Source organism: Mus caroli, unplaced genomic scaffold (assembly GCF_978045245.1).
Source record: "Mus caroli unplaced genomic scaffold, Mus_caroli_1 scaffold_4, whole genome shotgun sequence".
Classification (NCBI taxonomy): Eukaryota; Metazoa; Chordata; class Mammalia; order Rodentia; family Muridae; genus Mus; species Mus caroli.
This window is the reverse complement of record NW_028227259.1, coordinates 96,351,426-96,368,544: the sequence shown is the minus strand read 5'-3', so window position 1 is coordinate 96,368,544 and position 17,119 is coordinate 96,351,426. Positions and strand designations below refer to the sequence as shown.

Genomic DNA, 17,119 nt, shown 5'->3' with positions numbered 1-17,119 from the left:
AGAACCTCAGAGATGTTTTGATTTGCATTTTCCCTGATGACTAAGGACTTTGAACATTTCTTTAAGCTTTCTTGGCCATTCAAGATTCCTCTGTTGAGAATTTTCTGTTTAGCTCTGTACCCCATTTTTAAATTGGGTTATTTGGGTTGTTGATGTCTAACTTCTTGAGTCCTTTATAAATTTTGGATATTAGCCCTCTGTCAGATGTAGGGTTGGTGAAGATCCTTTCCCCATCTGAGGCTGCCAATTTGTCCTATTGACAATGTCCTTTGCCTTACAGAAGCTTTGCAGTTTCATGAGGTCCCAGTTATCAATTATTAGTCATAGAGCCTGAGCCACTGGAGTTCAGGATATTGTCTCCTGTACCAATTCATTCAACGGTATTTCCCACTTTCTCTTCCATGAGATTTAGTATGCCTGGTTTTATGTTCAGATCCTTTATCCACTTGGACTTAAGTTTTGCGCAGGGTAATAAGTATGGATCTATTTTCATTTTTCTACATGAAGCTATCCAGTTAGTCAGCACCATTTGTTGAAGATGCTTTCATTTTTTTTTCATTTTTTGGTTTTGGCTTCTTTATCAAAAATCAAGTATCCATAGGTATGTGGCTTTATTTTGGGGTCTTCGATTTGACTCCATTGAACAATATGTCTGTTTCTGTACCAATCCATGGAGTTTTTTTTATCACTATTGCTTTAACCAAATAAGTGACAAGAACTTCCAGTCCCTGAAGAAAGAAATTGAAGATGATCTCAGAAGATGGAAAGATCTCCTATGCTCATGGATAGGTAGGATTAACATAGTGAAAATGGCCATCCTACCAAAAGCAATCTACAGATTCAATACAATCCCTATCAAAATTCCAACACAATTTTTTATAGACCTTGAAAGAACAATTCTCAACTTCATATGGAAAAACAAAACACCCAGGATAGCCAAAATAATCTTGAACAATAAAAGAACTTCAGGATGAATCACCATCCCTAGCCTGAAGCTCTACTACAGATCAAAATTCTGCTTTTCACAATGCATGGCTGCTTCATATTTTGTAGATGTTATCAAAGATCTGAGGACCTAAGAAGTGATACTAGTAGAGATGAAAATGTATCAGAGTCCTTTGTCAGAAGTCTTAGACTTCAGCACTTATCACACTTTTATCAGCAATTATTCCTGATTCTTTCTCTTCCATAACTGTAGGAGAGACACTTTTTGAAAGAAGAGAAGAGTAAGCTCAGCCAGGAGTTGAGTACCGTAGCAACAGAAAAAAACAAGATGGCTGGGGAGTTAGAAGTGCTACGGTCTCAGGAACGACGCTTGAAGGAGAAGGTTGCCAACATGGAAGTCGCTCTTGACAAGGTAGTTTATTAGCTGAGGTGATGTGGGAATTAGCACCAGGACAACAGCTCGGTAGGATAGTTCTCAGTGGAAGTTCTGTACCATCAACTTGCATCATATCTCAGTCTTACAGCACAGAGGCAGGCTGTCACTGAGGAGACATTTAGAGATCAGCCATTGCATAGGTAGTCAGTACCTCTGTGTGGCTGTTGCCTGGGAGGGACAGGAATTGGCTTGTTTTCAGTCTTGATTTCATGTTTCTCTCAGTACATCATATAAGGAAGGTTGCTGTGGGACTCACAGTAGTAGGAAGAATGGTATCATCATGACATATCATGGAGCCAAGTGAAGAAAAGGTACCAGGGTAAAGAAAAGCCTGTCTCTAGGGCTGTGGTTCTCAAACTCCCTAATACTGTGACCTTTTAATGCAGCTCCTCATGTTGTAGTGACCCATAACCATAATATTACTTTTGTTGCCACTTCATAACTGTAATTTTGCTACATTATGAATAATAGATGTAAATATCTGATATTTTTGATGATCTTAGGTGACTCCTGTGAAAGGGTCATTCATTCAGCCCCTAAAGGGTGAGAACTGCTGCTCTATGGAGCTTTTTGTCTGCTGGGCCCCACTTCCTAAAGCTTCCACAGCCTGTGGGAAACATTTTTGACTCAAGTCATAATAGCATAGTCCTTCCCCCCAAAATGAGCATTTTCTGTTGAAGTTGAGGTCTGATTCTTCCTCCCAGTTCCATGTTCCCAGAAATAAGGCTCAAACTCAAAGTATATTTACAAATACCTTGGCCATATGGCTAGACTCTTCTCTGACTAGAATCATAACAAGATAACCTATTTCTTTTAGTCTACTTTCTGCCACTTGCTTGGTTACCTGTGCTCAGGTACCATGTGTCTGTCTCCTCACATCTTCCCCAGGGTGGGGGGAACTCCCACTTGGCTTTATCCCAGAATTCTTTCTCCTCCCAAATTTCCCATTTTCTATTTCCATAAGCCATAGGCCATAGGCTTTTTAATTGACAGGTGATGCATCCATTCAGTGGTTGGTACACAAGATATTCTCTCTGCAGTTACCAAGGTAACACAGTCATAGGAGCAGTACATGTAATCTGCCCTTGCTAGCTTTACTCACCTGAGTAAACATGCCTCTGTGAGTATCAGGCCTACTGTCAAAAGTGATCTACACTTTAGGTGCAATACAGTCTCTTAAATGTTAATAAAATGATAGTGCTAATATCTGATGCCTTGCTGGGTCTGGAAAGGTTGGGTAGAAGACAGAAGAAAGGAGAAGGGCCTGGCACTGTTTATCATTGTTACACGGGGATAAATCTGTCTTCCTGTTACTTAGAAACCCCGAAAAACCTAAAGGTATCAAAACCAATCCCTAATTCCTAAGAATCTAGACCTTTGTGGTTAGATAAAATACTCCATGATCTGACTGTGCCAGCCATGTTTCCTAAAACATGCTATTCTGAACTCAGGAGGAGTTTTGGATTTTTTAGTGTGGCCCCAAACTTACTATCTATATATAGCCCAGGGTGACATTGAAATACTGATCTTTCTGCCTTCACCTCCTATGTCCTACACCTCTCAGCCCAGATATAAATTTTATGCTTTAATAAAGCTTTTTGCTCATCTCACCCTTCATTCATTCACTCATACTAATTACTGCATATATGCTGTGTGTACACTGGATAAAATAGACCACATGACTGAATGGGACAGATACATGGATCACTAGAATACAGTGTGCTGGGGTAGATGGTTTTCCTTGAAGAGCTGAAAACTATATTACAGGTTAATGAATTAAAAGTGCCTAAAGAATGGGGGATAAACCACTTGTGGTTGCTCGATTGTAGGCATCTTTGCAGTTTGCAGAGTGTCAAGACATAATACAGCGCCAGGAACAGGAATCGGTGCGTCTAAAACTTCAGCACACTTTGGATGTAAAAGTAAGGGTGTTTTCATAATACATGTTTAAGCAGAAACAATGCCTATGCTTGATATGCTCTGATATTTTCTTTACATACATTCTGTGTGTGTGAGAGAGAGGGGGGAGGGATTCATATTTGCGTGTTTTTAAGTGATCACTGTAGAGGCTAGAGGTCCGTGTCAGGCTCCTTCCCCAGTCACTTCCCAGCAGGATCTCTCACTGAGCCTGGCACTCACTGACTAGGTCAGACAGGCTGGCCAGCAAGGCCCCAGGATCCTTGCCTCTCCACCTCTCTACACAGGGTGACAGACGTTTGACTCATTTGGCGTTGCGGGAGTACGGGAGTTCAAGTCCTTATGCTTGCACACAAGCCCTTTACCATCTGAGCCAACTCTCAGGTCCCTGCATATCTTATATTTAACGATAGTTTCCACAGTATCTGCCTCTGAAGTCTGTGGTGGTGTTACTTCTCAGTGTGTCCACCTTGTGATTTAAGATAACATGGAAGCATTCCAGTTTAGACCTACTTGACACTAAGCAAGTAGAACAGTGCCCCCCAGCGCCTGCCTTGAGTACCCAAGGGGAGAGTTTTACACACTCAGAGGCTGAATGAACTCAAAGACCCAAAGGATCAATGTTTAGCTCGTTTTTTGGAATAATCTACGTGACAGTGAAACATCTCTTCTTAAAAAGGGTGCTTTTATACTGAAATGTGGATATTTTTCAGAAGTATAGTTTAAGTTGATCATTATTTTAAAGTTTTAATAATAGGTTTGCCTGTGAAGTTAAAAAAATAATTTTGATTTCATAATTCTTTGTAGCTGTAAGTTGGCATTACTTTGCTCACATCTGCATTATTTGTAGGAACTTCAGGGCCCCGGATACACCTCTAATTCTTCAGTGAAACCTCGCCTTCTCCAGCCAGCATCTGTGACTCGGTCTCATTCTAACATACCATCCTCCCAGTCGACAACCAGCTTCCTGTCTCATGTTAGTAACCAGTCATGTAATTATAAAATGAATGGGAAACGTCACCTTCAAAGTCATGTTTATCATGAACATTGCAATGAGAATCCAGACTGAAAAAAGCTCTTTACTATTAATTATTTTCTTAGAAAAGACAAAATGAAATAATCATTGGGATTGATGGTAACAAAAATATTAATTTTTAGACATTCTATGCAGAACTTTTTATACTTTCTTTTTTTTTGTTTTTGTTTTTGTTTTAGTTTTTGTTTCTGTTTCTGTTTTTTGAGACAGGGTTTCTCTGTGTAGCCCTGGCTGTCCTGGAACTCACATTGTAGACCAGGCTGGCCTTGAACTCAGAAATCTGCCTGCCTCTGCCTCCCAAGTGCTGGGATTAAAGGTGTGTGCCACCACCACCCGGCTATACTTTCAAAACACAAGAAAAATATGGACAATATAAATTCAGGCTTTCTCTGAAGATGTACAAATTCCTTATAATTGATAGCCAGCTCTAACTCTTAAAAAAGAAAGACTTGTTCTATACATCAGTTCCAATGATCAACCTTTTACTTTTAAAAGCTCTATCTTTGAAATAGCAACAGGATCATCAGAACTACTGCAAATCGTATTGAAATAAAAGCTGGGTGCTAGCCAAATGACTGGTAGTTGGAATGGACCTGTGCGCTGCAGTTAAACCATCATTTATTCTGCTTTTCCATAATGTCTGTCTATAAAAGAATATAATGTACTGATGTGTGCATTGCTTTACTCAGCACTCTATAAAAACCAACACACCGAAGGAGGACCCAACGAGGGACCTGAAGCAGCTCCTGCAGGAGTTGAGAACCGTGATCAATGAGGAGCCGGCCATGCCCCTGAGCAAGACTGAGGAGGATGGAAGGACTCCATCTCTTGGAGCACTGTAGGTGACTCTCTATGACTGCATGCTCACAATGGCAAAGCTCCTCCCAGGAGTGTGCCACCATTAAGTGGTCCACATGCTCCTTTGGAAGGTCAAGGGTTAAATAACTTTGAACCAGCATGAAGGTGGAGAGATTAGGCAAAAGCAAAAAGGCCAGCCCCCTGGAGCAAAAGAAAGAGTGCTCATTCAGTCCAGAAAGTGATCAGTGCACAGTGTTAGTCAGTGTTAATTTGTAGTAACTTAAGATTCCCAAGAGATTTCACATCCACAATCTTACTTGAGAATCACACACTGTGAGTAGGTGGTGTTGCTCATAGGTTTTGCTACTGCGGTTTAAGCTCAGGCAGACTGTGCTCCCAGCTCCACCCAGAGCCCCTCAGATCAGTGGGTGAAAGACGGGCACTCGCTAGCACACACACTGGGCGCTTCTAACCTCCCATGGCTAGTGGGCCCTTCCAATACTCTGTCTGCCCTCAGCTTTAGTTGCCTTTCTAATCTCCTGCCTGGGGAAATGGCCTATGGCTGCTCCACCTGAGATCTCACATGGCTGGTCACCTTTTGTCTCTCTGAGGCATGGTGAAAAAACATGACAGTACAAGGTGGGATAGCATGTATTTGTCCCATCTTACAAGCAAAAGAAACAAATCCCAAAGGGCTGATTTGTGTGCAACAACACACAGTCTATTGCAAAACTAGAACTATGTAGCACTGGGAACTAGGAACATTCAAGGCATAAGCTAATAAGAAAAGCCCAGGTCTCTGGCTGATCTTGACAATGGCTTATATCAAATTAATAAGTCTCATCCAGAGCTGGCAAGATGGCTCAGCTGGTAAGAGCACTGACTGCTCTTCTGAAGGTCCTGAGTTCAAATCCCAGCAACCACATGGTGGCTCGCAACCACCTGTAATGAGATCTGACTCCCCCTTCTGGTGTGTCTGAAGACAGCTACAGTGTACTTATGTATAATAATAAATAAATAAATCTGTAAAAAAAAAATGTCATCCAAAACAGATTGAGTCAGCTCAGCAGCCCCCCCACCTATATCTACAGAGATGAGTGAAATTCCTATGTGCTTTCCAAGTGCTCTGAAATAGTTATTTAGATAAACTCATATTAAACATTTAACATGGTATCCATGTTGGTATTAATCTAATTTTTGTAATATTAATGTGTTTATAAGGCAATACATGAAGGTAAAAGTTTCTGAGTATCCCTGTAACTCATTTCCAGTTCCTTAAGGTATTCTGAGAACATGGATGTTTAATCTAAACGCTGACACTAGCTGGACTGGTATATGACTGCTGTAATAATAACGCACACGTCAGCATTAGTAATATATCACTTAGATATCATGACACTGCATTACCTCTGGCACACAATGGCAGAAATGTGCTGTTGGCTAGTCCAGCAAAGAATCCTTGACTTGCAGAACACGTCCTTTTTTGTGTGTGAGGGGGAATGAGGCAGGGTCACTGTGTAGCCCTGGCTGTGCTGGAATTCACTGTGTAAACCTGGTTACCTGCCTGCCTCTGCCTCCTGAGTGCTGGGATTAAAGGGTGTACTACCACATACTGTATTTTTGTTTTGTTTTGTTTTGTTTTGTTTTGTTTTGTTTTGTTTTGTTTTGTTTTTAAACAGTCTTACCCCAGGCTGGCTTTGAACGCTTGATCCTCCTGCCTCAACATTCAGAGTGTTAGGATTATAAGCGTGCATGTGCTACCATGCCATGCCGATCACTCTCACATTTCTTGTACTCTAACAGGCCCTCTGTGCATGGGCAGTGTTGTAAGGTGAAATTGACTGCTGAGTAAATATCGGCATAGGCTGACCTTTCTCATATGAAACCAAGCCAGTGTCACAAGTCTGGTCCTGAGCACTAATGATGCAGAGGGTTACCATAGCTTCCCCAGTCAGTTTCCATTACTGCTGTCCCCAGTGGCCTTGAACTTGGGACTACATCAAACAAATGTATCTGGTGATAATTCCAGTGAATTTTCTGTAATCCCCCAAATGGCCCTGTCACTAAAGTCTGACTTCTCCCTAATGCTGAAGAATGCCTGCAAGAAAGCCTGTGTAGTGGTGCACGCCTGGAATCCTAGCACTTATGGAGCAGAGGCAGGAGGATTGTCGCCAGCCTGGTTTACATTGTGAGTTCCAGGCCAGCAAGTTCTATACTGCTCCAACCTGTTAAAACAACAAAAAACTACACACCAAAAACAAACTCATGAAAGAAAGCGTTGTCTGAGTTGAAATCCAGAGCTAGCTGGCTCTTGGTAGGTTTGCTTGGATTGCTTAAATACAGTGATGGGTAGGTAGCCGAAAGAAAAATTAAGCATCAGTGAGTAGTTGATTGTTTCTAAAAGATGAATCCTGAGATGCACATGTGTTTAACTCAGTTAACTGAGTTGTCTGTCTCCACAGAGAAGACAGAGTAAGAGACTGCATCACCGAGTCAAGTCTGAGAGCAGAGCTCTGCCACAGGTAAGAATATCAGACTCAGGCTGAGCCGTTGTGCAGGACTGCGGTTTCCATGGAGCTTGATGTGCGTATTGGCTTCAGAGAAGGGAAGCTGTTCCATGGCTTAACTCTGAAAGGGACTTCCAGGTTCTCGAAGTGAATTGAAAGCATTTTCTTCTCTTCTTTGCCTATTTTAAATCTTGCTGATTGTGAGCCTCAGCCTTCTGTCATTATAGCACACTGCCTGAGGGAACTTAACAAGAACAAAAGTTGATGTTCCCCACATCCCCGAGGTTCCAATCCACGGTCAGGCACACCCACTGCTTTGGGACCCTGTTGAAGGTGTCAGATAGCAGTGGTAAAGCTGTGTAAGACTCTGAGGCAGGCTGCACACCTCACTGCTGAGAAGCAAGAGAGACAAGTCCCCTTGGATATCACTCATGGTGACACAAGGCCCCACCTCCTGAAGGGCCCACTGCCTTCCAGTGGTTCCAATGTGGGGACCCAGCCTTAATTCTTCATTTAACTCAGGGGGTTAGGAGGATGTTCAGCATCCAGATAAAAGCTCTGATCTGTAGCCATATGAGCTATGGGTATGGTATGCCACACCAAAGGACTTTCTCTATATTTACATGTATTTACAGTGTCTGCTGTAACTTTGAAAGGTGGTTCAGAAGGGAGTTATAACAGCACCAATGTAAGATTGTGCTAAAGATGATCCTGTGTTCATCAACTGAATAGCTGAATTCTAAATGAAATCATTACAATGAAGAAAACTTACAACATTCTAAAAAAACTCTAAAAAGGACAATTTCTGAGAGCAATGTGAGCAAAAGAAAAAAGTCTAATGGTCATTATTCAGAGAGGACACAAAACTCCTTGCTTTAAAAACCCTGTCTCATCACTGCCTGTTGCAATGAACACTGATCTCCCAGGCTGGCATCGAAAGCTGACTTCTAGTAACTAGCCTGTGGTGGCTAGTTTAAGTCAACATAATACAAGCTAGAGTCGCTTGAGGAGAGGAAACTACGGTTAAGAAATGCAAGCCTAGGTGGTATTCTCAGGATGAATGATTGATGTGGGAGGCTGAACCCACAGGCAGTGGCACCATTGCTAGGCAAGTGGTCCTGAGTTGTTTAAGAAAGCTGGCTGAGCAAGCCATAAGGAGTGAGCCATTAAGCAGGATTTCTCTATCAGAAATCTGCTTCAGTTCCTGTCTCTAGGTTTCTACCTTGAGTTCCTGCCCTGACTTTCCTCAGTGATGAACTGTGATGTGAAAGTATCAGCAAAATAAACTCTTTCCTTCAGATTGCTTTTGGCCGTGGTGTTTCCTCACCGCAACGATAACCCTAAGCCACACCCTGTGATGTACTGTGCTCTAATCTAACTAGAGTGTTCCACCATTACCAGCACCCCTTTTTAAAATCGCGAGGCAGGATCTTACGTATATCCAGGAATGGGTGATCTTGAATAACTCCTGATCCTCCTGCCTCCACTGCCAGTTTATATGGTGTTTGTGATCAAAGCCAGAGCTTTGTACATGACAGGCAAGCACATACTAAGCTGTCTTTAGTCCCTAAGTGCCACAAGACACTCTGCAGGAGTCTAGTCTCTCCATGGCACTCCAGGGATCAAATTCATGTTGTCAGACTTGGCAGCGAGCCTTTTACGGAAAGGCATCCCACAGCTGTCTGTCTTTTGACTTCGAATTCTCTCACAGAAGAGCCAGAGTGTCAACCTCATTCTTTTCTGTCTATATCTGCCCAAAATTAGTGCTCAAATGAAAATGTATTTTATCCTAAAGCTAACACTTGATGATACATCTAGCTATCAATATAAAAATAAATTGTCCTTGCAGTGTAGCTTGTTTTTACACACAGCCCTCGGTTCAATTCCCAGCCCCTCCTCCACTAAAGAATAAACTATTTCTCTTACAGACTTTTATTATACCAATAAGAAAATAACAACCTATCTTTTTTGTGGTTTTTGTGTTGTTTTGTTTTTCAAGACAGGGTCTCACTATGTAGCCCTGGCTGACCTACAACTCACTATGTAGGCCAAGGTGGCCTGGAACACCCAGAGATTGGCTTGCCTCTGCCTTCTGAGTGCTGTGATGCCTGGCCACTGTGCCCAGCTTTCTAACATTGTATCTTTAATCCCTGCTCTTCTCTTACCAACAGGAGCAACAACTCCTTGAGGGAGTCCACTGAAGGCAGCAAATCCAGTGAGACTCTGAGCAGGTGAGAAATGGCTTCACTGCCTGCCCCTGCTTATAAAATGTCCGTTTTGTTTAGTTCTCTGCCTTAAAGCCATGAACTCTGTACTGTACCAAATGTGCTGTCCTAGGCCCTTGGAATATATAAGCAAGCAGATTTCAGTCCTGACTCTTCAGTTGCATAAAATTATAATGTGTGCTTATAGAATAACGTATAGAAAATCCTTAAATCTTTTTTGTTTTCATGACCCATAAAAATATAAACCATCTTTATATCTTTCTTAAGAGTATAAGAATGTTTTTTGTGGGACTCCTAACAATGGGTGATGTGTTTATAAAAAAATGAAGAGGTTTAAGAATATGTTCTATGGGGGTGTAGTGAGGTATGAGGGAAAGGGGATGCCTTAGCGGGCCCATGCCAAGGCATCCCTTCCCTCTGAGGGACCAGCCACAGAATAGTTTATTCAGGGCATGAGGAGGGAGTTAAGAGGGTAGTAGAGGCAGAGAAAGGCAGAGAGAAGGAGAGAGTAGAAAAGTAGAGGCCAGCCATGACCACGTGGAGAGAGGAGGGAAGGGAATGGGGAGAGGGGGGAGCAAGAGGCAAGAGAGCAAGAGAAGTGGAGGAGGGCAAGCAGCCCCTTTTATAGTGGGTCAGGCCTACCTGGCTGCTGCCAGGCAACGGTGGGGAGGAGCATACCTGGCTGTTGCCAGGCAACTGTGGGGAGGAGCATACCTGGCTGTTGCCAGGCAACTGTGGGGAGGAGCATACCTGGCTGTTGCCAGGTAACTGCTGGGTGGAGTTTAGACAGAATGCTAACAGTAGTATTGAGGGTGTCTTTGACTCATTCACCTGTTCTTGGAACCCTTTTTCTCCTACTGGGTTGCCTCACCCAGCCCTGATATTCTAATAATGGCTGGTTGTGTCATGTTCATTTGATATCCCTGGGAGGCCTGCTCTTTTCTGAAGGGAAATGGAGGAGAAGTGGATGAGGGGAGAAGGGAGGTGGGGAGTGGAGACTGGGGTGGAGGGAGGGAATCTGTGGTTGGGATGTATTGTATGAGAGATGAATAAAAGAGGGAATATGAAAATGATCGCATAGTGGAAACTGCTTACCTTTTAGTTATTGTGCTGGCTAGTTTTGCCAACCTGACACAAGCTAGAGTTGCCAGAGAGGATGGAGCCTCAACTGAGAAGATGATTCCATAAGCTCCCGCTAGGCAAGCCTATGGGGCACATGGTGATTAGTGATTGATGGGGCAAGGCCCAGTCTATTGTGGGTTGTGTCAATCCTGGGCTGGTGGTACTGGCTTCTATAAGGAAGCTGGCTGAGCAAGCCAGGGAAAGCAAGCCAGTAAGCAACACCTCTTCGTGGCCTCTGCATCAGCTCCTACCCCAGGTCTCTGCCTTGTTTGAGTTCCTGTCCTGACTTCCTTTGGTGATGAACTGTGGTGTAGAAGGGTAAGCTGAATAACGCCTTTCCTCCCCAGGTTGCTTTGGTCATGGTGTTTCATGGCAGCAGTAGTAACTCTGACTAGGTTAAGAATGAGCTTTTTCATCCCCGTGTGCTCAGTACTTGTGCACAACGCCTACCAAAAATCCACTCAGTAAATACTTTTTAATGAATGAATCAAGGCAGTATCTTAAATACTGTTTCTGTGTCTTGATCACAATACAATAAATTGAATCTTCCTAACTGTTTTTCTTTTCATCTAATCAGAAATTATTGATTTTCTATTTTCTTGGATATATAGTACTATACTGTAGCTATGAATAATAACTATATTATAATTCTATCTCTCCTCTTTTCTAGTTGCTTTAGAGTTATCTCATTTTGTTTATCTAATGTATGTGGGAGCTATTATCTTCTTTTTAAGCTAGAAATGAAGAAAATCATATTGTGTAAGCAACTTGCCAAGGGCATTCAGCTTGTAATCTCTGAACTTGAGCCCTAGTGGCTTCAGAGCACATGTTTGTAGCCACTGCTGTGTACTGCCTCTGGGCCCTTACACTGAGCTGCCTGGGAGGAAGCAGTCACAGGCATAGGGTAGAGTTACTTCCCCTAGGTAGCAAAGGCTCCACTGTAGAGTTTCTCTGTGGTTAGAAAAATCTGTTTCTTTCAGTAATGCCAATACTTATTTTATTATTTTAAAAATGTCACTGAGGGCCGGAGAGATGGCTCAGTGGTTAAGAGCGCCGACTGTTCTTCCAAAGGTTGTGAGTTCAAATCCCAGCAACCACATGATGGCTCACAACCATCTGTAATGAGATCTGATGCCCTCTTCTGGGGTGTCTAAAGACAGGACTCCACTGTACACTTTTCTGAGACTGAGACTTTTTTCTTTAAAAATCTTCATGTTTATTGTGATGTGTGTGATTGTGTGTGCATGCATGTACCAGAGCACATGTGTGGAGGTCAGAAGAACAACCTGTGGGAGCCAGTTCTTTCCCTGCACTGTCTGACCAGGGACTGAACTCAGAACAAGCGGTTTTCCCTGAGGCGCCATCTGGGAAGCCGCCACACCATTTTTCTTTGCTGTAGTTACATTCTTACTAAGCCTTACCACTTTTGTTCTCTAGTAACTCAAAGTTACTACAAAACTGACAGAGTAACCCCCAGTGCTTATTTACATCAGTCATCTCTTTAACTTGTACCATGGGTAATGATGGCTATGACTAAAGCACTTAACAGCAATGAAGAAAAGCTAGTACCATCCCTGTGTCCCAGCACCAATTGTAAGCTCAGTTACCCAGAGGACTCAGAGTGTCAGTCTGAGAACTGCAGGGCAGGGCCAGGCCTCTTCCCACCCACTGATCTGACTGGATCTGAGTTCTGTAACCTTGCATTATTAATGCTGAGTTCTTGTTAACTCTCTTTGGTTTCTTCCGTTTCCTTTCTGGTCACTTGTTTGCCATATAGTGCTGGCTGGTCTAGAACTCAGCTCCCCCTGCCTTAGCCTCCCAAGGGCAGGGGTTACAGGTATGTACCAACACACTCAGCTGCTTACCTCATTCCTAAATGAGTGGTTCAAATAGCAACTTACAGGATATATGAGAAAATGATCTGTACTTACAATTTTTATTATACAAAAATTAAAATTTCTAACCAAGATTCCATTAATATGATTTTAGTGAGTAGACCGGGGTTGCCTGCCTATAATCCCAGCACTCAACAGGAATGAGCAGGAAGGTCACAAGTTCAAGGTCATCCTCAGCTACATTGAGGGAGCTGTAGAGCAGCCTAGGCTACAGACCCTGTCTTAAAGGGGGAGGGGGGAACCCTTTTTGAGTACTGAATAAAAAACTACAATGTATTTTGGCTTTCCCACTACAGGTGTTTGATAACCTTAACAACTTACAGTTATGATTGGGCATCTTGAGTTTATATTTCAAGCTGCTACATGTGCCTGTATTGGCTTCCATTAGTCCATATATCTCAGTACTAGGCTTCAGGAAACAATGTTTGCATTGGCCTGTACGTTAGCTTCTCTCTAACTCTTATGCCTGAAAGAAAGAACAGAAGGGAGGAAAGGATTTTATTTGGGCTTCAGGATGTGCTTGGACAGAACTCATCATAGGAGTATGTGACAGAGAAAACTGTTTATACATAGAAAAGAGGGAAATAGAACGTGGGGAGAATACTGGGAGGATCCTCACAGACAAGTCTCCAGTGGCTTACCTCCCATGACTAGGCTCCTCCCCTTCCTCCTCCCTCAACATCACTCGTGGAGAGCCTCCACAGTCCAATCATCTCTGGGAACCCCAGAGATGCCCTGCCCCAGCTGTATGCCTCCATCATCTCCTATGTGTTTCTCAGTGTAGTCAAATGGGCAAAGTTAACCTGCACACTGTCCTTACGTTTCCAGAGAGCCCGTCCCTCTGCATCCCGGAGACCTAGAAGACCCGTCTAGCTGCTTCACGTTCACATCTACAGGTGAGTTTTCAGTGGACTCCGCAGAGGTGCCTCACTCCCAAGAGAAGAAAGACAAAGTCACACAGCAGCGGTGTTTAAGCCCCACTGACTCTCACTTCCTACAGCTCCCGTTCAGTTTTACCCACCTTGAACCTGCCAGGCTGGTTGCCTGTTAGTGCTCTTGCACCTACAGTGCCAACATTGCCAACCACCTCAGATTCTTTGAAGTAATGTAAATGTCACTTTCTCGGAAACCCTTAACTCTCACCATTATTAAAAAAAAAGAAAAAAAAATCACAACCTTCCCACACTTTCCAGTTCCCCTGACCTTTCCCACTTATATTACACATCATCCTGGAACATATCATGTAACGTACTAATTCATGTTGTTAGTGTGTGCCACGGCCTGGGAAATAAGGCCTAGTAGTTTTTCCCTTTCTGACATACCTGGGTGTTTAGAGCCTTCCTGACACAGAGCAGGTGCGAAGGAAGTGGTCATTGAATGGCTGGAGTCAAAGGGAGAATCAAAGCTCTCCATATCATTTCCCGTGATGTACAAAGTGGCTCCATAAAAACAAGAGAGACAGACAGACTGAAAGATCAGACTCTGTGTAGAACTCACGTGGTCAGACTCAGAAAGGGAGAGAGGAATGAAAATATTAGAGAGAGGGACTTAAACTGTAGCCAAAAAACAAATTACAGGAAGCAAACTTCATTAGGAAGACAAATTATAGAAAGCATATTAGATGCCTTAGGAAGCAAGGGCAAGACAGTAAACATAATTTACCTCACAGAAGAGAAAACAACTGGGAAAGAATGAAACAAACAGTTCCTCAATGAAAACATGGCTATAAATCTGGCCAGTGCTATGTGAGAAGAGCTTCATTATAGAAGAGTGTTAATGTAGTTAAAAACGTGTGTGTGTGTGCATGTGTGCGTGCATGTGTGTGCATGTGTGTGTGTGCATGTGTGTGTGTGTGAGAGATGAGCCCTGAGGTCAACCTTGAGTATCATTCCCCAGGATGCCGTCCATCCTGCTTTAGGGAACAGAGTGTTTCACCTGAAACTCCCAAGTTAGGCTAGCTGTTAGCTGGCAGCCCCGGGGACTCTTTCTCTGCATGACCAGTGCTGGCATTTCCAGCTTATAATGCCACGGTTTACAGTTTACGTGAGCCCCAACCATCAAACTCAGGCACTCTTGTTTGCATAATGCATATTTTACCATCGGAGTTATTTCTCCAGCCCTTTGTCACAGTTACTTTAATGATTAGTGATGACACGAGAGCAATACTCTGCCTGATTGGATTACTCTAAATGAGAACTTTTGCCTTCTCACATATTCTGAATACCATAGAGCACTTTAACCCCACTCAGTATCCTTCCAACTCTCAACAATTGGTGTAATGCACATTAATTATGAACATGGTTGTTACGGCTTAGCTAGCTGCCTATTCCTGTGATAAAACGTGGCTTACTGAAAGCAACTTGAAGAAGAAAGGATTTGGTTTATAATTCTGCAGCACAGTCCATCATCAAAGGAACTCAGGGCAGGAACTGAAGCAGAGACCATGGAGGAGCACAGCTTACTGGCTTTATCCTCATGGCTGGCTCCACCTGCTTTCTTATAGCACCCAGAATCACTCTCCAGGGGTGACATCACCCTCAGTGGGCTAGGCCCTCCCACATCAGTCATCAATCAAGAAAATGCACCACAGGCTTTTCTACAGGTCAGTCTGATGGAGGCATTTTCTCAACTGTGGTTCCTTCCTCAGATGAATCTAGGTTGTGTCAAACTGACAAAAACCATACAAGGTAGGGTTTTGTTTGTTTTTGCTTTGTTTTGTTATTTGAGGTAGGTTTCTTATGAAGCCCAAGCTGGCTTCACACTCACAGAGTTCAACTTGCTTCTGCCTCCCAAGCTCTCAGATTAAAGGTGTGTGCCACCACACCTGGCTTAGGACAGGTTATTTGTATTTTCCTGTTTAATTAATATTCACCTTGATATGCTGACATCTTGGTTCTTTACTTTCGAACTAGTATAATTTTACATAGTGCTTTTAATGTATGTCTGAGGGTGGTAAATTTTCTCAGTTCCTGACATTGGGTATTTCATCCTCATTTTGAGGGACTACTGAGTATAGAATTCCAGGTCAGGATTTCTTCATCACTCTATTAATGTGGGTAACTTTCCCCACTCGGGGTTTCTGCTGTATCTAAGAAGTCAGCTGTAAATTTAATGGATACCTATTTAAATGTTATAGCTGTGATATTTTTGCCTTTTGTTTGCTTGCTTGATTTAGCAGTTCTTGCCCATATAGCCATTTTCTTTCTATGAGTAGAACACATCTGCTGTTTGAAGTCATGTGGTTTGAATCAGCAGAAGTCTCAACTCCATTGCCTGGTCTTCCTCTGTACCAGGAATCTCCTAGTTACATTTTTTTTCTCTTGCTTTTCTTTTCTTTCTTTTTCTTTTCTTTTTTTTTTTTTTTTTTTTAAGATTTATTTAGACTCGCCAGCTACCCACAACACCCGCCACATGATCTTAAGACTTCTGGTGAGTGGAACACAGCTTCTGCTCCAATCCAATTGCGTGCAGGAACTGAGACTACATTAGTTAGGGAAGCAGAAAACCGGCCTGAGTAGGGCCACAGGCCTCTTCCGGCCAGACCAGCACCGGGGTAGCTAGAGCGCAGGGTCGGCTGACACCCGCCAGCTACCCACAACACCCGCCACAGGATTTTGATACTTCGGGTGAGTGGAACACAGAGTCTGCTCCAATCTTTAAACAGTGACAACGATAACAACTAACCCCAGAGATTACCAGATGGCGAAAGGTAAACGTAATAATCTTACTAACAGAAACCAAGACCACTCACCATCATCAGAACCCAGCACTCCAACTTCGCCCAGTCCAGGGCACCCCAACACACCGGAAAAGCTAGACACGGATCTAAAAGCATATCTCATGATGATGGTAGAGGACATCAAGAAGGACTTTAATAACTCACTTAAAGAAATACAGGAGAACACTGCTAAACAAGTAGAAGACATTAAAGAGGAAACACAAAAATCCCTTAAAGAATTGCAGGAAAACATAACCAAACAGGTAGAAGACATAAAAGAGGAAACACAAAAATCCCTTAAAGAATTGCAGGAAAACACAACCAAACAGGTGATGGAATTGAATAAAACCATCCAAGACCTAAAAAGGGAAGTAGACACAATAAAGAAAACCCAAAGTGAGGCAACGCTGGAGATAGAAACCCTAGGAAAGAAATCTGGAACCATAGATGCGAGCATCAGCAACAGAATACAAGAGATGGAAGAGAGAATCTCAGGTGCAGAAGATTCCATAGAGAACAT

General features: G+C 42.9%; 1 protein-coding gene across 19 annotated transcripts in view; it reads left to right on the top strand.

Moving 5' to 3' along the window:
• Positions 1 to 17,119, top strand: part of Ccdc158 (coiled-coil domain containing 158) — an 87,045-nt gene that overhangs the window by 54,979 nt on the left and 14,947 nt on the right. For 15 of the 19 annotated variants that reach the window (XM_085836879.1, XM_085836866.1, XM_085836863.1 and 12 more), the window contains 7 exons: positions 1,199 to 1,357; positions 3,211 to 3,303; positions 4,149 to 4,274; positions 5,024 to 5,172; positions 7,595 to 7,654; positions 9,811 to 9,870; positions 13,710 to 13,777. In XM_085836879.1, coding sequence (XP_085693005.1) covers positions 1,199 to 1,357; positions 3,211 to 3,303; positions 4,149 to 4,274; positions 5,024 to 5,172; positions 7,595 to 7,654; positions 9,811 to 9,870; positions 13,710 to 13,777 — 715 coding nt within the window. The remainder of the gene's footprint in view (positions 1 to 1,198; positions 1,358 to 3,210; positions 3,304 to 4,148; positions 4,275 to 5,023; positions 5,173 to 7,594; positions 7,655 to 9,810; positions 9,871 to 13,709; positions 13,778 to 17,119) is intronic. The other 4 variants (XM_085836867.1, XM_085836874.1, XM_085836868.1 and 1 more) reach the window with 3 other exon arrangements.